Below are 22426 nucleotides of genomic sequence, written 5' to 3' on the forward strand. Positions count from 1 at the left end.
GTTTGGTTTTATTGAAGGACAGACATGCCCCTTGGTCTGATTGGGCTTTGCCCATACCAAGTAGATCGATGGGCCTTGGATTCGTAATTGGATGGTTGGGAATTGGGTGATGCCCAGATAAACTGACAGGGCTGCTGTTTTTAATAAAATCAGTTTGGACTTTGGACTTTGGATCTGGCCTCCTACAGGACCTGGGCCATGCATGGATATATTCAGCTAGAGGTCGGTCCAAGTAGGTTGTTCTTGGCTTGTGAGAAACGATTCAATTAATAGGAGTCCTGTGCAAATGTTTGGGCCACAACTGTGAAATTATGTATGTTTCTCTGATCTCCCCTGGTCAGTCTACTAAATACCACTGCTGCCTGCGTCCTCTTCCAGTTATCAAAACTCAAAAGCTGATGAACCCGCCATCTCCCAGGCCCAGGCCCAAGTCTACTAAGGAACCACATGGTCGGGTCTAGGGGTGTTAATTGGACTGGATTTGGTCCAATCTGATCCAGTTCAATGTGAATTCATTACAAATGGACCAGGTTCAATTCAATCCAATGAATGTTTGGACCAGTCTAATTCAATGCCTGGACTGTTCGATTCATTCAAATTCGTTTTAATTTAGATTGATTTCAATTCAAACCCAATCCATTGACACCTATATTTTTATCTCATATCAATGAACTAGATGTTGGTTTAATGCAATCCAATCAATATAAATTTATTACAGATGGATCAGGTCCAATCCAATCTAATAAATATTTTGGACTGGGTTGGTCCAATCCATCCAAAGTGGTTTTGGACTGTTCGCCATTGATACGCTTAGTTGGGTCACCTTGGCCCGAGAGATTCTTATGGCCATTGAGATATTCATCATTCCTTACCATTCCATAGTCCATACCTCTGATCGAATTCTTTTAAGTTTTAACCAATGATGAACTCTATATTATTTTTACACATTATTACGCTCCATTTATTTGCAGCGCAATAATACAAATGTATATAAATACAAATCAAAGTGTAACTTCTGGTTCATAAGATTATTGCTTTGGGTTTTTATTTTACTTCATTTTTAAATTCTTTTAATTAATTGATTATATATATATATAATTAATTAATTACATATAAAAAAGGAAGGAAGGAATAATTATATTGGGTACGTATGTATACATGTGTGCTAGGTGCAATCAGCTAGTGCATAGCCGAGCTTGCCATTTATGAGATCAAATTCCCAGAGGTAACCCTGTTGCATAAAGCTGCCGATGAGGGAGTCGGCAGGCCAGGGTGTGGGCATGAAGCCAAGACACCTACCGCCCTCACCGGGGTTAATGACATAGTTCTTGACGGGGGGTTCAAAGGTGGCCCCATCGGCGAAATGGATGACTAACTTGGGCACCCTAGACTCATCAAATGTAGTAGTGTTATCCACAATGACACAGTACTCCAGACCTGTGACGGTCACCGGCGGGTAGCCCTCGAGGGCTGCCTTGAGAGCATCGACAATGGGGCGGTAAGCCATTTCCGGCAGGGCGAAGGCGCTGGTGCCGGAGTCAAGAATGGCTCCATATCCCATCTCTACATCCCATACATACGGTGGAATATCTAGCATAACACCACCGACGGAGATGCCACGCACATTCAGGGCGTAATGGGTACCCACTTTGCCCAGCACCAGCTCCGTGTATTGCATTTGCATCTTCTTGTTGTCTTCTCCAAACACGATATAATTGGACACATTCCTGCTGCTCAATACATCCATCAAGCAGTATGAGAACTTGCCACCCAATTGCATGGCTGCCCTGTAGGCGAAGGAGTAAGGGCTGTATCCTAACCCTATTATGCCATCTGCCTCTAAGAAGTCGGTGTTTCCAGTGGGATCCGTGCATCCGATCAACACTTGGTGGATTCTCGTGTGCCCTTTGTTTCTGCGCTTTACTGTTACTGTTTCATTCGCGAAGAACCCTATCGCTGTTGTACCACCTGAGTAACTACACATTAATTATAGATTTCATCAAACAACATTTTATTTTTATGTACGTAATCTAGCTAGCTTTCAATTCCCTAGCTACAAATTACATATATTTACTAATTATTGGAGTTCTTAATTACTTTATATATATATATATATATATTCTCTGATAATTAATGGGAAGATGCATGGTTGCCTTTGTGATTTAGTGCTTGCCCAATGGTGCAACGATGAATATATAGACTCCGGCCAACTATATCTAAAGACTTCGATTTACTCGATTTGCTGGATTGCGATTTATGTCTTAGGTGAGTTTGAACGATTAATTACAAGAACAATACAATTGGTGGGTTTACTCGATTTGAATCTGCAACTAGGATTGTTGGCAATCAACGAGGGTAATGGTGATGGATATGGGACAAGGTATTCAAGAGTACTAGACCCTGGTTTGATCGAGGAGGGAAGGACAAAATGAAAACTGAAGAGTGGGGAAAAAAGGAAAGCGGAGGGGGAAGAGAATGGCCGTAGTCGGGCTGATAACTGGTTCAATTCAAATGGTAGTGGAGGGTGTGACCTTTTATTCAATGATGAAAATTGAAAGTAGGCTGGATTTTATCCGAGCCGAATATTTGGTTATTCGAGCTCAGCTGACCACTAAACTATGAGGTTCAAGTTCGATTTGAACTGGAGACTTGAAGTCGAATTCAACTCGAATCAAGAGTTCAGAAGTTCGAGTTCAACTCCACTCAAACTCAATTATGAATCAAACATTTTATAAAAATAAAAAATTAATTTTATTATATTTGTAAAAAAATAAAAAATAAAAATATATAGTGTTTATAAAAATATTATATCTATATTACTTTAAAAAGTATGAATATTTCTAGATTTTCTGAAGATAAAATTTACTCCTCTATATTTAAATTTATTAATGAAAATGAGGGCAAATAGGGTAGTTGGTTATTGATATTAAATTAGTTGTAAATAGGTAATTTCAAGATATTCAATGCATTTAATTCTCTCTCTCTCATTAAATACAACATTTAAGGTATTAATTTGCATTCACCTTCATTTAACCATATATTTAAGTTTTCTTTTTTGTTTTTTCTCATCATTAAATTCTATAATTAAATCTATACATAATATATTAATAATTTTAATAACATAAAAACTTATACTTTTAATATCTACTTAGAAAAAAAAAATTCATCTGGGTGGTGGTAAGAAATTAAACAATTTGGGTCAAATGGGTCAATCAGTGTTGCCACAAAGAAATAATAAAATTCAAAAATATATAAAATGCAAAAAATATGGAAATTAAAAAATGGGAACAATTTTAACATCATTTATTTGATATATTAAACAATAATAAGTAGATAAACAATGTTTTAAAAACTGATCCAGAGGCTGACCCGCTTTTGCCTTCGGGTCACAAATCATCGATCCAACTATCAAGGTCAATCGTGTCAAACCACTATGTGCCAACGCTACATATGTATGTTTGTGTGCGTATGTGTAAAAATACATATTTTATCAATAAATAGTATAACTATGATTTATATATATTATAGTTTTGTTTTGAATATATTTTATAATTATGTTTTACATATATTACATATAATATATGTATTATGTTACATTTGTTTATGTTTTTAATTCATATTTTAATTTTTTTTATTTATAAAAAATATTAAAATTTGCAATTTGGGGGCTAAAAGGGTTTTTTTTTTCGCGAAAATAGCAAGGCAAGGCACCTAAGGCCCTTGGGACGTGCATATCTTAAAAAGTTACTCAAAAAAAAAAAGATAACCCCAATGAGACATCGGAGTGCAAAGTTATGGCTTCCAAAAGTTTGCATATAATTAAGTGCACAACTTGCAACCTAGTTACTAGGTCGAACAGGGCAATGGTTGAATTGCTCGGGTTAAACGGTTTTTAACTAAAAGGGGGAGAGTCAACAAAACCAAACCTAGGATTAAGGCGAGTGACGGTTCGAACAATTCAATCGCCTAGTTCAACGATAGGTTGAAAACATTGATGATAAATAAGATTTTTTTTATTAATGATGAAAATGGAATGTAAAATTTAAAACCAATTAGAAGTAAAACTATTTTCCAATTATCTCTCATTAAATCTCATATCTAAGGTATATTCTCTTATTAAATCATATATTTAAGATATATTTTTCTCATCATTAAATTCTACTAATTAAATCCACAACATTAATTTTAATAATATAAAAATAAATATTTTGTAAACAAAATCATTTTGTTCCCTCTCGATGATGGGTAAGTGATTCAACCATTTGGGGTCAAATGCATTAATAAATAATGCCATAATTATATAATAAAAATAAAATAAATAAAATATATAGTACAAAAATAATAATTGGGCATGTCACTAATATTGTATATTCATTATACTAAACAAAAATAAGTATGAAATATAAGAAGTATTTTTATAAATGATGAAAATGGAATGCCAAAATTAAATTTAACATAGAAGTGAAATGATGTCATAGTCAAATAATAAAATTTTTAAAAATAGAAAATACAATGAATCACAAAAATAAATGTTATACATAAGATATAATGTTATATATTTATAAAAATTAAAATATTGGGTACATCTGTAATATTATACATTCATTATATTGAACAAAAATAAATATAACACATAAGATATAATTTTATCAATAATAGAAATGTAATACAAAATTTAATGCCAACCTAGAAATCAAACTTTTTTTGGGTCATGGTTTAGTGGTTTAGGTCAAATGAATTAATCGATGATATGATAGTTAAATAATAAATATTTAAAAGTAATAAAAAAGTACAAGTAATCAAAAGAATATATAAAAAATTATGTATTAATTATGTCAAACAAAATTTAAGTGTGATAAGTAAAAATTATTTATATAATGTAGATGAAATATAGAATTTAAAATTGATCCTAAAGCAAAGTTATTTTTTTATCTAAATGGTAGGTCAATGATCTAACTTTTCAAAATAATGCATGATGTTATAATTGAATAATAAATATTTAAAAAAAGACAAACACAAATAATATAAAAAGTACAAAGTTTTGTCAAAGACATTTCGGAGCATTTCTAATGTTATATAATCATCATATTAAATAAAAATAATTGTTAAAATAAAAATTATTTTTATTTAAGAAAGAAATGAAACATAAAATTTATAGCATAGTAGTAGTAGTAATAGTAGTAGTAGTAGTAGTAGTAGTAAGGGAAAATTCCCAATAGGTACCTTATACTTTAGGCTGAGTGCCAATTTAGTACCCAAACTTTAAAACGCGACAATCTAGTACCCAAACTTTCATTTTGGGAAAATCTAGTATCTACTACTAATAAACTGTCAGTTATGTATGTCATGTGACCTCATGTGTGATTCAAGACTTCTAAAAATGTCAAAACTACTCTTGGACACTATTCATCATCTTCTTTCTCAAGAAAATGAAATGGAGCCCAAACACACTGTTCATCAACTTTTTTTCTCAAGAAAATGAAGATTAGGTTCCGGGAACCCAAATCTCTTGATGGAGGTGAAGCCTCCATCCACCACCAGCCAGATGTTCTTCACTGCCTCGAAGAATGCTTGTAACAATGGCTTCAACCATGTCCAGTGCCACCCCAACATCGCCACTGAAGAAGCTTTTCATCAGCAATCTAGTAATAGGCCCTTAACTTTACAATATTGGGGAGCTTAACGCGTACAATCACCTATATCTCCGCTGCAAATTCTTTATACTTCTGTCCTCCACCTTCACCCAATCTCCTCACCGCCACCGAAACGTGCAACTGCAACTGTCAGAATCTTTTCTCTTCCAGTATTCCTCTTCCCCTTTGTTCGAATAGAGTTGCAGTGGCGATGGCATCCCTCTCAGTCCCTTCCTCCTCCTCTCTTCTTCTTCTTAAGCCATGTCTCCAAAGCTCACTAATTCAGGACCATTAGTGTTCATTCTCAAAATTTGTCCACGTCAGCACAAATGCAGCTCAAATACTATTCATCTTCTTCACAGAGAAGTAAAGTGGCAGCAGATCTGAACATTGTCGTAACATTTGTCTTTTTGCATGCCACTTAATGGCTGGTTAATGTCGGTAGTAGATTGTTGCAAAATGAAAGTTCGAGTATTATATTGTCGCGTTTTAAAGTTCATGTACTAAATTGGCACTCAGCCTAAAGTACAAGTAGACCTATTCATGGGCCGGGTGGCCCCGACCCGGTCCCCAGACGGGCTTGAACAGGTATATAGGCTCGCGGGCTTAACCTCGGGCCAAAAAGCCTAGCCCGCAATAAATTCGAGTCGGGCTTGTGATTTGCCAAAATATCCCGGCCTGAGCCCGGCCTGGCCCGGTCCCTAGATGGGCTTGAACAGGTATATAGGCCCGCGAGCTTAACCTCGGGCCAAAAAGCCCAACCCGCAATAAATTCGAGCCGGGCTTGGGATTTGCCAAAATAGCCTGGCCCGACCTATAAATAACCCAAAAAACCTAGTTGAATACCCCTCTTTTTTTCACCTCTTTCCCTTCTTTTTCCAACCAAATTCTTCTTCTCCACATCCTCTTTACCTTCTTTATATATATTTTTTAATATAAATAAATTTTGAATTTATATATATTTTTAATGTAAATAAATTCTGATTTATATTGATTATTGAATAGGGAAAATTTCTAATTTTTTTATTAGGTCGGGCTTTGGGCTCGGGCTCGGGCTTCGGGCTTGTTATTAGGGCCGGGCTCGGGCCCAAGTTGTAGGCCCATTGGTCGGGCTGGGCTCGGGCTCGGGCCTAACATATTTCTGTTAGTGAAGAGTAAAAACCCAGCCCGAGCCCGGCCTAGCCTAGCCCATGAACAAATCTAAGTACAGGGTACCTATTGGGAATTTTCCCTAATAATAATAGTAACAATTGTAATTTAAAATTTCTGCACGTGCACATTTAGTACAAGTATTTAAGTTTATTTTTAGTCATATTATTACTTTTATTAGTTTTCAATTTATATCTTAACCATGATATATCTAAAATTCAAGTAATTAATATGAAAAAATTTCATGCATGCAATGCATGTGCCTATGTGTATGTGTTTATATATATATATATATATATATATATATATATATATATATATATATATATATATATATATATATATATGTATGTATGTATGTATGTATGTATGTATGTATGTATGTATGTATGTATAAAAGCACGATTAAGCCCGAAAGCCTGGTGAACCAAACTTTACTGGGCTTGAGTTTGGCTTGAAGCTCGGTTTAAATCGAATTGAGTCAAACTTTTCACAAGTTGACCTTGAATAGCTCATAAAAAGCTTGGCTCGTGGCCACTCCTATTGGAGAGGATGGGATGATAGAGAGAAAGGAGAAGTGAGAGAGAGAAAGATGGTGATCACCACTTTGGTAAGGTGTTTAGAAGATCTATTCACCAATGTGCTCAAGTGGAGAGAATGGAGTTTCTAGCTTGCAGTGAAATTTGAATAGGGGTGATTGGAATTGATTCAATGGCGTGCTTCATCTGCTTCGGCAATGGCTTTCATCAATTGTAGGGTTGGACATGTTGTTGGATCGTAGAGAGAGAGAGAGAGAGATGAAAGTTTGGAATCGGAAGAAATCATAGCCTAGCCATTGTAACTAGAGTCTTCACTTTGGTTACAGCATTTTGTATTACCATTGATAGGTTATCATGGATTGTAATGATGCGGCAAATTTGGAATTATGATAAAATGTATGATGCACTTGATATCACATGTAAATGGTCTTAAAAGTTTCACTAATGAAAACCATAGGGTATATTTAAATAGTGTAGGGGGCCTTCTTTTTTGGATTTTGAGAGGGGGGAAAGTTGGTCAATGGGGTTTTGATTCCCATTGATAAAAAATCCCATGTTTTATTTTCATATTTATGTGGGGATCAGGGAAAGTTTATTTTCCTGGGTATCAGGTAAGTGATACCCATCTCCTAGGTGGGTAAATAACTTTCCCACCTTGAAAGAAATTTGTCAACACTTGAAAGGGACAAAAATGCCCCTTGTAATAATGGATTTTTATAAATAAAATGGTCATTGCCTTATTTACATGAGAAATAAAAGAACATGGGTAAATACACTTACCCGAGTAAATCTTTCCTAGGAAACAATTACTTGGGTAAGTGCATTTACCCTGGTAACTTATCGAAATGCTAACGGGGCCTTAGTGAAAACATGGGATATATCAAGGGCTCATTTGGTTTTGGGTTAAGATTGGAATTGGAATTCCCTAGAATTAAAATTGGAATTGCCTATGCTGTTTGGTTTAGACTAGAATATGAATTGGATTCGTAGACATTATTGTTTGGTTCATTTGGAATCGAAATCAGAATCAACCAAAAATTTTCAATTTTGTATTAGTTTATTAATGTTTTATTACTATTTAATAATCAATATCTTAGTACTTTATTATTAATTTATTAACATTTTATGAATATTTATTATAAGTTTATTAATAATTTATTATTTTATTAATTGTTTATTAGTATTATTTTATTATTACTTGAATAATATTTATGAAAATTGGGGTTTTTTTGGTAAGGAATTCTTTACTTTTAGGTTATGTTTGATTTGAAGGAAAATGTAGGAAAAGGAAGGGAAAGACAGGAACCTATACAGGGTTTATAAAGGTTTTCTTCAAACTAAACATAGCATTAGAGAGACTGTAGAATAGGAATCCCATTTCCAAGGAGGGCCTAGAATGGTCGCTTCCCCATGTGGGAAAATTCCATTCCAAAAAAAAATGAGAATCAAAATGTCATTCCAACCAAATACATGGTTGGAATTGGAAAATGGATGGTTCTGATTCCGATCCCAAACAGGAAACAGCTATTCTTAATTCCTGTTGCTCCGGAGAACCAAACAGACCCTTTAAATGGTAATTTGGTGGCCTTAAACTTAATATTATTGTAGGTGTACCGTGTACGTACCTCATGTCATACCGACATGGGCTTTTGCGCTTTGGACAGTAATCGTAGTAGGCATTGAATTCTTGCAGACCCACCTGGCACATTTCTGAGGAGCACGGGATTGATCTTATGGAAGTCGACTTATCGGCGTCGAAGATCCGACGACGACGGTGTTTTCTGCTACAATCAGAACAGTTATGGATGCAGTTAGCCCAAGTGAGGGCGCTCCCTGTGTCTGTAATCAGCAACAGCCTCTGAGGTGGAGTCCCTACTCGAAATGTAGTCACGTAGGAATTTGTATAAGAATAGCTTCCAGAGTACAACTGCAGTTGTACCGATGAGGGGAGGGAGAGGACCTGCCGCTTCTGCTGCTTCTCAGTCGTCGTCATGTTCACCACCGCCTCTGCAACCTTCCTCCGATGCTCTCTCATACGAAAAACCATCTCTATGCGTTTCTCATCCAGTCGAATAAGTTGTTGTAATCGTTCCATCGGAGATTCCGGCGCCTTCACGCCCGTCTTCTTTTCGAACTTGGGATGATGCCTGTGAATCATGTTCAACCGTATTGACTCCTGGCAAACTGACGGTACCCAGAGGAAGCCATTGACATTGAGGAATACTAACAACAACAAATACGGATACAGGGGACCCATTTGGTCTCCACCTCCTTCGATCCCCAACGGAGGACGGAGGAGATGAATTCAACATACAACAACGAATAGAATGAAAATTAGAGATTGATAGATAGATAGAGAAAATGAAAAGAAAAAAAAAAAAAAGATATTTCACTACTACTAATCAACGGTTAATTTGGACGAATCGAATAAACAACTCAAACAAGGAAGAAGCTGTTAAAATATTTCAAATTTAGAATAGTTAGCTGTCAACGGTTCGTCCTACCAACTCAACATGTCTAATAATTAATTAAATAAGGACGTTGACCATATCTGTGATTTTCTCTTCTAAAACTCTCTTGTTCCAAATAACGTGCCTTATCTCTCTCTCCATCTCTCCCTACCACCTACACCATCGTAGGTTGGAATTTAACAGCACAAATGCCACAATATGCCACAACTAGGTTGAGGTTCAAATTAATATCATGCTTGGCCTAGTGACCAGCAACCTCCATTCTTGAGGATTCAACTGCGTATTTCCATGTTTAGGGGGCGTTTGGTAAATCTTTTTGTGTTCTTCAAAGTTTGAAATATCAAAGTTGGTCTTTCTTTATTTAACAATAAAAGACAAGAAACTAAAATAGACTTAATTTAAAATGACAAAAAATATAGGGGTTTTTATAATTCAGTCCACCCCTAGGGTGGAGCTAGGATTTCTAGGGGTGGACTGAATCGTGCCTATGGATTGATGCCACATTCATGGATAGGATGCGGTTTATATATAGGGGGGCTACTAGTAGACTAGGAGGGGGCTATAATTCAGATTTTTGAGGTGGATTGCAGTCCACTTAAGCTTCATCTGTCTTTTTGCACCTAAATCATTCATTTGACGTATCCATGGACCATAATAGACTAGGATAGTTACCAAAAGGGCCTCTTAATTTACTCTGCTTTGCTTGTTTAAACAAGTTATAGATTGGTTGCTCAACTTGAAGAAATAAAAAAAGGGTCATTTTGATAAAGCTCAACTTAGCTAAGATCTAAGAAAGAAGGTGCACAAACAAATTGTGTTGGGACCTTGAATGCACGAGAACTGTGCGAGGCAAAGACGGGTTCTGCGAGGGAACGATTGGCTTTGAGAGGGAACGTTAGCTCGGGGCTGGTGTGAGCGGAGGAGATTCAAGAACAATATCCGGTGGGAGTGACTTGCAGCGGCAAACATGGAAGCGGTTGAAGAGATAAGGGAGACAAGGATTCAAGAGGAAACGTGAAAGGTCTTAGTCAAGAAGACACTAAAAAAGGATGGATTGTATGCAAAGGTGCTAGCTGATAAACCCATGAATGTTGCAGGAGTTATTGACCAAATCAGGAGTATGTGGCGGTGGATCAAGGCTGAAATGAAAATGGAGAGGGCGAGTGACGATATTATGTGGATTCATTTTCTAGGGAAAAAGATTTGAAAAAAAAAATTGAGAGAAGAACCGTGGACAATCAAAGAGTATCCTCTGCTTCTTCAAAATCAATCCGATGAGATGCTGGTCCATCGGCCTATGGATGAGGATTCTAATGTTCCAATGGCATATTAAACAAAGGAAACAACAGAGCTCCTAGCCAAAGAAGTAGGCGAGGTTCTAGATGTGAATCCAGAAGAAGGAAAGCTGAGGAGAAGCAAAGATGAATGGAATAAGGGGTTAAGATTTAGGGTGAAAGTAGATACAAGGAAACCCCTAGCAACAGGCTCCAAAGGACTGCTTGCAGATGATAGGGAATAATGGTTCCCCTTCCAGTATAAGCACCTCCTTGTGTTCTGTTTCAGATGTGGCCTCCTAGGTCATGTTGAAAAAAATTGCAGGGTAGAAAAGCCAAACCAGAAGGTACTGGAGGAGCTGACAGATAGATTAGATGCGTATAAGTTAGACCAAACAAAAATTCTTGAAGGATATGGGCCTTGGCTTAAAACTGATGTTGGAGATCAAAAAGACCATTTCTTGAATGCAGGTGGTCGGGTGAAGAAAGGGATCGAGAAGATCCAAAGAAGAAGTCAACAGATGGACCACAAGATCTGGTCAATGAAGGCAAGGTTAGAGATGATCCCCAAGTTTAGGAAATTTCCTTTCGAAGCAAGCAGACATGCTTTTTCCTTTCCGGGTAATGGTGTAAGTAGTTCAATTGCTGAGATACTACCGATGGAACAAGAAAAAGGAAAAGAAAAGCCCACAAGGCAAGTCTTACTAGATTCGGAAAGCAGTCTTGAGAAGTCAAAATCTCTAATAATAGGACAGATATCCAAAGAGAAGTATTTTTCTGAAGCAGAATCTGAAGCTTTAGCAGAAATTGAGCAAGAAAATGATTGCTGGGAAGAGGGGATAACAAAAATGGGTTCGGATCCGGGTCAAGAGATCCTAATCCTAGAAAATATTTCTAACCCGAATCCAAACCCAAACAACCCTTCAATGTGAAATTCAGAGATTGTTGTTGCTACCCTGGTGAAAAGAACCAGAGAATACACTGAAGATGTGCAAGAAATGATAGAAGTTCAGAAGGAAAAAAGATGAAGCTTGCAGTTGAAGAGGAAAGCGATGGGATAGAGAAGGAAGTTATTAAGTTCTTCAACTGTGATCTCTATCAATCATCTGCGTAGAATTTCCAGTTGTCTTCGTCAACTTCAGATCAAGTAAGCCTAAACTTTTTCTGTGACATGTTTGAACTGTGTTACTTTGAAAGAAAAAACAAAGCAATATTAACTCTTGACTGCCCTGTTTTAATTAATTTTTATAATAGAGGAGCTGATGACCTACGAGAAGAAGAAGAACCAAAATTTCCTGCAAATATTTGTCATTGTAAAGGCATAAACCTGACTAGAACAAAACCTTTGGAATATCTGCTTTGTAAGCTAAAATATTTTAACAATACAATGTCTCATGCAACACCAACGGTTGTTTCCTCTGTGCAGGAACTTTATGAGTTTGCATGCTCAGGTCCTCTTGTAGAGAAACTGGGTCTGACCCCAAAAATAATTGCAGATACTTTTCATAAGTGGTTAAAATGTGGGCTTTACCTCTACCTATTATTTCAATTCAATGAACTTAACCTATCAATCCCTCAGAAAGCCAGATTTTATCACTTTTGTATACCGGTGTTCTTCTAGTGTGAAGATCAAATTTTCCATCACAGGTCAATGTTCAAGGATGCAGAAGATATCCCTCCTTTAGTGGTAGAGATATCCTTTTGGACATATCTTTTTCCTTATTTCCTTATCACTGTCCATAAGTATGTCAATGCATAAGCAGCTCACATAGATAATTTCTATTTGAGGTACAGATTGGTTTCGCTGCTCCACAAAAAAGTGGGAAGACTACACTTATTTCTACTCTAGATTATCTTTTATGATGCACTGGAAGGTTGGTTGCAAACTAATGCAATATTTTATATAAAATTTCCTTTTTAGAGTGAAGACTATATAAAAAATATGGAGTTTCTGAGAGCTATAATTAAATCTTAGGAAATCTGCAACAATATCAATAGATGATTTCTATTTGACAGTTGAGGATCAGGTAATGATCATTTGTAGTTCATTTAAGTATTTTTCCCCCTCTTCAACTCAAACTTTTGTTTCTTGTTTGATTTTATTGTAGGCTGAGCTGCGAGAAGAAAATCCCGGAAATGCACTTTTAGAGGTAGCAACTGAAATTAATGCCTTCCATTTGACATTTTAATTATTCTTCTCCTTAACTTGTTAAAAGTAGATATAAGGGATTTGTTCTTTCAATTTTTGTCGAACTTTGCCTTCATCAGCTTTAGGGGAATGCTAGAAGCCATGATCTTCATCTCTTTGTTGAAACACTGGTGGACCTATGCAGATTCACAAAAGAAGGTATGTACGTCTCAACAGTCTGCATTACTGCCTTCGATGATTTTTAAGGCTCGGTTTGGAAAGAGTGCAAATACAAATATATACTATACAATGCAAAATTGACACTGTACATATTTGTATTTGCACCCTTCCCGAACTAAGAAAGTGTTGAATAGTGATTCAAACTTAGTGGGAATGTGGAATAGTGCTTCAAACTTAGTGGGAATGTTGAGTAGTGCTTCAAACTTAGTGGGAATGTTGAATATTTAGTGGGTGAATTACTTCCTAGTTGTTAGGCATTATTTTTGAGTTAGTGGACCATGTTTATCCACTTTCTAGTTTAATTGCTTATTTTTAGCTAAGGTTAGTTTTGTTGTAAGCCTATTTATTTGGACCCCAGACATTGCTTTTTGAATATGAATAGAATTGGTTGTGTGGCTTTGTTTTTTTTTTCAGCATAAAATTTCAATCTCCCAACAATTTCTTTGGTATCAGAGCCAGGTTCGATCTTTATCTAGGCAAAGGGTAAAGAAGAGAGAAATTCCGCCATGGCAAGCAACGGAACCAATTCCTCAACTCTGCCCCTAATTCCAGTCTTTAAAGGGGAAATTATCATTTCTGGAGCCTCAAAATGAAGACCATGTTCAAGTCTCAAGAGTTGTGGGACTTGGTGGAGAAGGGATTTGAAGACACAAATCCAACCGAGCCCGATCAACGATTGCGAGAAACCCATAAGAAGGATGCAAAGGCTTTGTTCCTCATTCAATAGGCCCTTGATGAAGAAATTTTTCCAAGAATTGCAGCAGCTAGCACTTCCACTCAAGCATGGGAGATTCTAAAGCAAGAATTTTTGGGCGACAAGAAGGTAATTACTGTAAAACTACACTCTTTGTCGTGATTTTGAAACATTGGCCATGAAAGAAAAAGAATATGTACAAGTATTTTTATCTAAGGTGTCTGGGATTGTTAATCATATGAAGTCATATGGTGAAAGTGCTAGTAATGAAACTGTTGTGAGTAAGGTTTTGAGGAGTTTAACCTCAAAATTCGATCATGTAGTTGCTGCAATTGAAGAGTCTAAGGACTTGTCTAGTTATACTTTTGATGAATTAATGAGTTCTCTGTTAGCCCATGAAGCTAGATTAAGCAGATCCTATGAAAAGGTTGAGGAGAAGGCTTTTCATTTTCATGTTAAGGGGGAGTCTTCTTACAAGGAAAGTCAGAAAATTCAGGAGGCCAGGGATAGAGCAAAGGTGGTCGAGGTTGCGGTGGCGGCAGAGGAATAGGCGAATTTGATGATCAACACCAATACAAAAGCACCATCCAATGCCGATATTGTAAGAAATTGGGTCACAAAGAAGTAGATTGTTGGACCAAGCAGAAAGATGAACAAAAACAAGCCAATTTTACAGAGAAAGTTGAAGAGGAGAGCAAGCTATTCTGGACAGTGGATGCTCCAACCATATGTCTTGAACAAAGTCTCTTTTTAAAGAACTTGACAAGTCACATAAAAGTGAAGTTCGATTCAGAGACAACAAGCAAATGCAAGTTGAAGGGAAATGTACAATTGTCATTAAAACCTCACAAGGTAATGTAAAACTCCTCCATGATGTACAATATTTTCCTAATTTAGCTCATAATTTGTTGAGTGTTTGGCAATTGATAGATGGTGGATACTCTATTTTGTTTGATGATGGTTGTTGTTCTGTTCAAGATAAGAAAATAGGACATATAATAGTTAGCATTCCTATGGCACAAAATAAAATGTTTCTGTTAGAAGTCTCTAAAGTAATAAATTGTGCCTTGATTGCTAGAGCTAGTGATGCAAAAATATGGCATTTGCATTATCGGCGTTTAAATGTGAAAGGGCTGAAATTGTTAACTCAAAAAAAATATGGTTGTTGGGTTGCCGAAAATTGATGGTCTTGATTTTTGTGAAGGTTGTGTCTATGGGAAACAAAGTAGAAATTCATTTCCTGTAGACAGGTCATGGAGGGCTTCTGATTGTCTTGAATTGGTACATGCTGATGTGTGTGGTCCAATGAGTATTGAATCATTTGGTGGAAGCAAATATTTTTTGTTATTTATTGATGATTACAGCCGCATGAGTTGGGTGTATTTCTTGAAATTCAAATCAGAAACTTTTGAAACTTTCAAGAAATTCAAAGCATTAGTGGAGAAGCAAAGTGGGCATTGTATAAAGGCACTTCGTTCCAATAGGGGTGGTGAATTTACCTCTAATGAATTTAATGTTTTCTGAGGAAAATGGCATTCATAGGGAGTTCACAGCACCGTACACACCGGAGCAAATTGGTGTGATTGAGTGGAAGAATCGAATGGTGGTTGAAATGGCAAGAAGCATGATGAAAGCAAGTGGTGTTTAATCAGTTCTGGGTAGAAGTAGTGGCAACAACAGTATACCTTCTCAATATCTCACCTACAAAGACTGTCATGAACCAGACCCCATATGAAACTTGGAAAGGCAGGAAGCCGTGGGTAAGCCACTTAAAAATTTTTGGTTGTATATCCTATGTCTTGGTTACTTCTCCAACTCGCAACAAACTTGATGAAAAATCAAAAAATGCATTTTTGTTGGCTATAGCCCTCAATCCAAAGCATATAGGTTGTATAACCCTATGAGTGGCAAAGTAATCATAAGTAGGGATGTTAAGTTCAATGAAGAAGAAACTTGGGCCTAGAACAACGACAATGCAACACCTACAGCACCTCAAGTTACAGAAGATGCTAGTATAACCCCTATGACAGAACCTCCAAAACCAGCTAGTCTATATGCTGGTAGCAGCAGCTCAACCATTCACTCATCTCCCTCCAGCAACAGTAGCGCATCTACTCTAGCAAACTTGCAGTCCTCATCTTCAAGTTCTTCTAGTGAAACATCTCCAAGAAAATTCTGATCATCATGTAGCTTTGCTTTGTATGTTTCTGACCCCACTTGTTATGATGAAGCTGCAGAAAGTCAAGTTTGGTAGGATGCAATGAAAGAAGAGATCAGCTATTGAAAGAAATGAAACTTGGGAGTTGATTAATCTACCAGAAGGCAAGAATGTTATTGGGCTCAAGTGGGTGCACAGAACAAAGTATCATGCTGACGGTACTATACAAAAACACAAAGCTCAGTTGGTGGCAAAAGGGTACTCTCCGGTTGCTCGCTTTGAAATGATGAGAGCCTTTCTAGCCTTGGTTGCATAATTAAATTGGGTTGTGTACCAATTTGATGTTAAATCTGTCTTTTTGAATGGAGAACTAGATGAAGAGGTGTATGTTTCTCAACCTAAAGGTTTTGTTAGTGGCAATGACAACAAAGTTTACAGGTTAAAGAAGGCTTTATATGGCCTAAAGCAAGCCCCGCAAGCTTGGTATAGCAAGATTGACTCTTACTTTCAGCAGAATGGATTTGAAAGGAGCAAAAATGAACCAACACTTTATGTAGAAGCAAGGTAACTCTAAATTTTTGGTGGTGTGTCTTTATGTTGATGACATAATTTATATGGGATCTTGTGAGTCTCTTGTTGAGGAATTTAAGTCATGCATGATGAAAAAATTTAAAATGTCAGATTTGGGTTTGTTGCATTATTTTCTTGGTTCGGAGGTGAACCAAAGTGTAGATGGGATTTTTATTTCTCAAAGAAAATATGCTAATGGTTTGTTGAAAATGTTCAATATGTTAAACTGTAAAATAGCTCCAACTCCCATGAATGTGAATGAGACACTCGTAGTTAATGATGGCACCAAAATGGTGAGTGCAAGGTATTTTAGAAGTATGATTGGCGGTTTGAACTACTTGTCTCACACAAGGCTTGATATAGCATTTCCAATCAACATTGTTTCTAGATTTATGCATAACCCAACAATGCATCACCTCGGGGCAGCAAAGAGGATCCTTTGTTATGTTGCTAGAACTGTTGATTTTGGAATTTGGTACTCAAAAGTATCAAATTTCAAACTTTTGGGTTTTACTAACAGTGACTGGGCAGGTTGTTTAGATGATAGAAAAAGCACTTCTGGCTATGTTTTCTCCCTTGGTTCGAGTGCTATTTCATGGAGTTCAAAGAAGCAAGAGATCGTGGCCTTGTCATATCAGAAGCAAAATATGTTTTTGCAATGGCATCAGTTTGTTAAGTAGTTTGGCTAAGGAGATTGTTAGCTGATTTTTGCCAAGTTCAAGAAAGTGCAACTCAAGTGTTTTGTGACAACAAGGCAACAATCGTTATGGCAAAAAATCTAGCTTTCCACAGCAGAACAAAGCACATTGACATCCGCTATCATTTCATCTGAAATTTGGTTGCTAGAGGAACAATAGCAATGAAGCATTGTGGGATCAATGAACAAGTAGATGATGTTCTTACCAAGTCACTGCCACGTGCCAGGCACGAGTACTTCAGATTGCAGATGGGAGTAATAAGTTTTGAAACAAGGGGGAGTGTTGAATAGTGCTTCAAACTTAGTGGGAACGTGGAATGGTGCTTCAAACTTGGTGGGAATGTTGAATAGTTAGTGGGAATGTTGAGTAGTGCTTCAAATTTAGTGGGAATGTTGAATACTTAGTGGGTGAATTACTTCCTAATTGTTAGACATTATTTTTGAGTTAGTGGACCATGTTTATCCACTTTCTAGTTTAATTGCTTATTTTTAGCTAAGATTAGTTTTGCTGTATACCTATTTATTTGGACCCCAGACGTTGCTTTTTGAATATGAATGGAATTGGTTGTGTGGCTTTGTTTTTTTTTTTTTTCAGCATAAAATTTCAATCTCCCAACAAAAAACATTGATTTATCTGTAACAATGGGTTGTAAACCATCCAGGCATGAGGATGAAGCTTCCACGTTACAACAAAGTAAGCAAAAAATTATCATTAGCCCTTTTCTTTTTTTTTTTTTTTTTGAAGATTCTTTATGAGTTTAAGATTTTATATTGATAGGATATACATCTCTCTTCTGCGTTTGGTGGAAGAGGTGACGGATTTGATCCTTCAACATGGCCAGAGGTTGAAGGGCCACTAGCAGTAAGATAGTGATCTTCAATTTTTTTATTATTAAAGGTTATGCTTGGATAAGCTTCACATATGAGTTTTGGGCTGTGGGAAACAAAAATGTGACAAAAAGTGTTTTAAGTGTTCGATAAGTATGCCTTTAAAGAAAAGTATAATCTAAACTAAAGTCCCAAAACACTTTTAAGCCCCAAAACACAAACCTTAGAATTGGGGCTTTAAAAAGCACAACTCCTGAAGCTTATCCAATAGCAAGTTTACTGAATCAATAATTTTCCATTCTGTCTCATTATTGTTTTGCCCTTTGGATGGTTCAGGCTATTTTGTTTGAAGGTTGGATGCTTAGTTTTAAACCCCTTGAAATGGAAGTAATCAAGGCCATTGATCCACAGGTTTGGGCTGGTCAATTTGTTTGTTTCAATTAAAGCTGAGTTTGGAGGAGTACAAATACAAATATATAGAGCACAAAATCTTGTATTTTGTATTATTTTATATGTATTTGCACTGCATATATTTGCATTTGTATTCCTTCCAAACTCAGCCTAATGTTTTATTTCTAAGGCTCTCTCATTTTGTATATAGGTTTGAAAATTTTGGATCTAAGATGGTTTTAGTTGTGTGTAGCTAGTGGTTGTTAACAAAAACCTTGAGGCTTATTATGATGCATGGGACAAGTTTGTTGATTCATGGATGATAATCAAGGTTAATGACCCAAGTGTCTATGAGTGGCGATTGCTGGTATGTGTTATCCATGACCTCTCAAAGTACAATTGCCACCACATACATGGCATAGTTGGAGCAAGAGAACCAACAATTTCAGGCAAAGGTGGACAATTTTCAATCGGACATGGTGAACCTGAATTCACACGTGCTACATTTGCAATCCTTTATGGAGCGGATGGCACAATAATATGGCATGCCTATGCCTGATCCATTCCCCACACTCAACACAGTTCAGGTATGACTATCACAAAAAACTATAGACATTTCCCAGAAATTTATCTTGTTTCTTGTGGACCTAAGAAAACATTGAATTGCACAAACTACCAATTACATGCTAGAGAAGAGATTACTACTACTACTTAGAGGAGCATGAATGAAGCCTTTTAATGGGTCCTAATGAGCTCATGGGAAGAAATTTTTTTTTTTTCTTTTGATTTCTATGAATGACTACTTATAACCATATTATACTGCAAAATGAATAGACTATTATAAGGTAGAAGTTGAATCAAACATAAATCAGAATTTGCACTTAAATCAATTAATTCACTCCCATGCTTTTGTACCAATGCAAATGGAATTTGCATCGCAAGTCTTGAAACAAATCAAGCGAACATGATTTATTCAGATGGGGTGAGGAGAATACAAATTTCTGATTTCCACTGCAGAACTATAAGCATTCAAAATGTCAAAAACCCTGGGCTGAACCGTCACTCTCCCTTATAATTTTCTTTGCTACTCTCTCTTTTATTTATTTGGTTTACAAATTGTCTCCTGAATTTTGGTTTTCTTCCTTCCTGTATTCATCATTTTGTGGCTGGATTCAAATAGTTTGGTAGGATTATCATATTTGTTTTTATTTTTCAAAAGTTCTATCACAGCTTTAGATTCAAATCTTATTTGCCATGAAGGTTTCTTTCTATCTAGCAGACCTCAAGTGAGTTAAGTAGTTTTCTAATAGTTATAGGCTTGTATCTAGCTCATTTCATAGTAAGAAGGTTGTTTTTCTTTCATATATTTTTATTCTTTTCCTCTTTTAAGAGAAAACTATCTCCTTGATATTCCCTTTTCTAATTATTTTATTACTGTTGTTTTATAGAGGCTTCAGCTGCATGCTAGATAGTGCCATGCATAAGCAGTCAAACATCCCATTATATATTTTCCCTTACTCATGCTAGCTAGCAGGCATATCCCTGCAGCCAAATACACCCTCACATTGACAATCTTGCTTGACTGTTTATATATGTATACCGCGTCAAGTTAAGCCTTTCAGGTGGGTGGGGAACCAAGGTAGTCCCGGCCCCACTTATGTCTTATTCTCTGCCCTCTAATGGGGTCCTCCACCCAACAAAGATATCTAAGAGAGAGAGAGAAAGAGAGAAAAGTCCACGCCACATTTCTACAAAAATCCCATAGTGTTTTCTAGTTGCTTCTCATAATCTCATCTCACCTATCCAACCAAGAAATTTCTACAAAAGAGACCAACTTGGGGAGGAAATTGAATTTCTTCCACCATTAACTGTCCCATTCAAGGAATTTGAATTTCCTTTTGTATTAAATAGTTTACATCAAACCAGTCTCACTCACAAAGTACCCTCGTTCAATAAACCAGTCCTAGGAAAACAAATCCCCACCCTTCCCTTTCTTTCTCCAACATTCTTGGCCCACTTATCCTTCCAAAATCTGTTCCAGATTCAGTTGGGGACTTGGGATGGATGGTAATGGGTCTGGTCAGGTCTCATTACCACAGTAATAGTGAACAAGCTTCACAACCCCACAAAGCATCGGTACCACAAGACATGTTTCTTACGGGAATATTATGGTACCCAATATCATGAATTAAGTTGGATTGAGCTGTAGGTTTTGCATTTCATGTTTTAGTGGAAGTGAGAACCACATTGATCCAGCAATTCAGAAAACCACTAGTTTCAGTGTTGGGATGCAACACCACTTCCATCTTTGTATAGAATCTCACAGATCTATGGTAGTTCACCAATTTGGGACCTAAAATCATTGTTTTGTCAATTGTAGAAATGCTCACAATTCTATGGTAGTTCACCAATCTGCTATTCTTGCTTTTTATCTGTGAATCATTATTTGGAACAAAAAACCAGCATGATTTAACTGATGATCTCAACTATCTATTCTTACCCTCTTTAACCCTATGTTAATAATATTTAATTGATAAGAATGTTTGAGTACACTATGTTTTTTTTTTTTGTGCAGAGCCATAGGTCGGAAAACATTCCTGTTCCACTTAGAGATTTTGATTCCCATCATGCAAGTCCATCACAAACCCAGTAAGATAAGCCAAATTTAATTTCATATCAACCAAGAAAAATTATGTTATACTTTCACATCTTTTAGCGAAAATATAATATAATTATTGTCTTTTTGTAGGACATTGAACCAGTATCTGGTAGAGGGTCCTCTTGTGCATATGTTATAAGTAGGGAGGAGAATGTGAATGCAAAGGGGAAATCCCTTCATTTTGGATGTTTTTTTATCTTCTGTTTTGTATATATATATTTTTTGTTTAAACATAAATGTTTAATTGTAAGTATTAAAGTTTTATATAATATTTTAATATATGTATATTATCAAATAAAATGTTATATTGATAAATGTGATTAATCAAGTGTAAAGCATGTGATTTAAATTTATTCGAATAGCTTTAAAAATGAGGAAAATATGAAAAAAGAAACACTCAACTTTTGGTGATGTTTGTCACCAAAAGGTAGTCAAGGGAAAATTTTTGATGGCTTTTGGCGACGTTTACAATTGTCGTCAAAAGTTATTAATATGTGGCGACATTTATAAATGTCGCTAAATGTGGACTTTGATGACGTTTACAAATGTCGCCAAAAGTGTATTCTTCTCGTGACGTTTGCAAACGTCACTGAAAATTGCTATTTAATGTCACTAAAGACTGATTTCAATGACATTTGCATACGTCACCGAAAATCGCTACAAACGTCGTGGAAACTTTTCCAAACTTTTATAGGTGCGATGATTGCGCAAACGTCGCGAGAAAGTTTCTACGATGTTTGTAGTGGTTTTGGCGACATTAGTATTTTTTGTAGTGTCACTGAAAATTCCTGCTTTATCCCACTTCCAAATTCTCTTATCCCTATTCATGAAGCCAAGAGTTATGCTAGACAATTGCTGCATCATCTTCATCTACTGTCCAACCTCTCAATCATTTAGATTCCTTCTAAACATCAGACACCAAACTATTGTATCCCCTACCTCAGCCACCAAGCAGTCTTTGCTTTGAGCAATCTCATAAGACATTCTTGTCTCAGT

The 22426-nt window shown here is 36.3% G+C and overlaps 1 protein-coding gene and 1 pseudogene across 2 annotated transcripts; one reads left to right on the top strand and one right to left on the bottom strand.

The window, feature by feature from the left end:
* Positions 1–1113: 1113 nt before the first annotated feature.
* Positions 1114–9846, bottom strand: LOC148846671 (aspartic proteinase NANA, chloroplast-like). The gene is made up of 2 exons (XM_088953283.1): positions 8947–9846; positions 1114–1976 (listed from the first exon to the last, which is right to left on the bottom strand). Exons 1-2 carry the CDS (start codon positions 9576–9578, stop codon positions 1166–1168), a joined length of 1443 nt encoding a protein of 480 aa, XP_088809409.1. The 5' UTR covers positions 9579–9846; the 3' UTR covers positions 1114–1165.
* Positions 9847–12453: 2607 nt separating this feature from the next.
* LOC148846672 (D-glycerate 3-kinase, chloroplastic-like) lies at positions 12454–21681 on the top strand (annotated as a pseudogene). Its single transcript, XR_016101716.1, has 9 exons — positions 12454–12753; positions 12861–12940; positions 13042–13093; positions 13175–13216; positions 13335–13413; positions 18216–18247; positions 18332–18415; positions 18718–18792; positions 19025–21681. The product of XR_016101716.1 is annotated as a D-glycerate 3-kinase, chloroplastic-like (transcript).
* Positions 21682–22426: the final 745 nt, after the last annotated feature.

The sequence above is a fragment of the Nelumbo lutea genome, chromosome 7 (genome assembly GCF_056320005.1).
Source record: "Nelumbo lutea isolate HS-2025 chromosome 7, American lotus-T2T, whole genome shotgun sequence".
Lineage (NCBI taxonomy): Eukaryota > Viridiplantae > Streptophyta > Magnoliopsida > Proteales > Nelumbonaceae > Nelumbo > Nelumbo lutea.

What these genes read in the sequence shown, in the direction of transcription:
- LOC148846671 (XM_088953283.1), bottom strand. Translation starts at nt 9,578, where the DNA reads ATGGGTCCCCTGTATCCGTATTTGTTGTTGTTAGTATTCCTCAATGTC. An exon ending in CCATGTCGGTATGACATGAG is followed by an intron (nt 1,977 to 8,946) that starts GTACGTACACGG and finishes ATTAATGTGTAG; the next exon opens with TTACTCAGGTGGTACAACAG.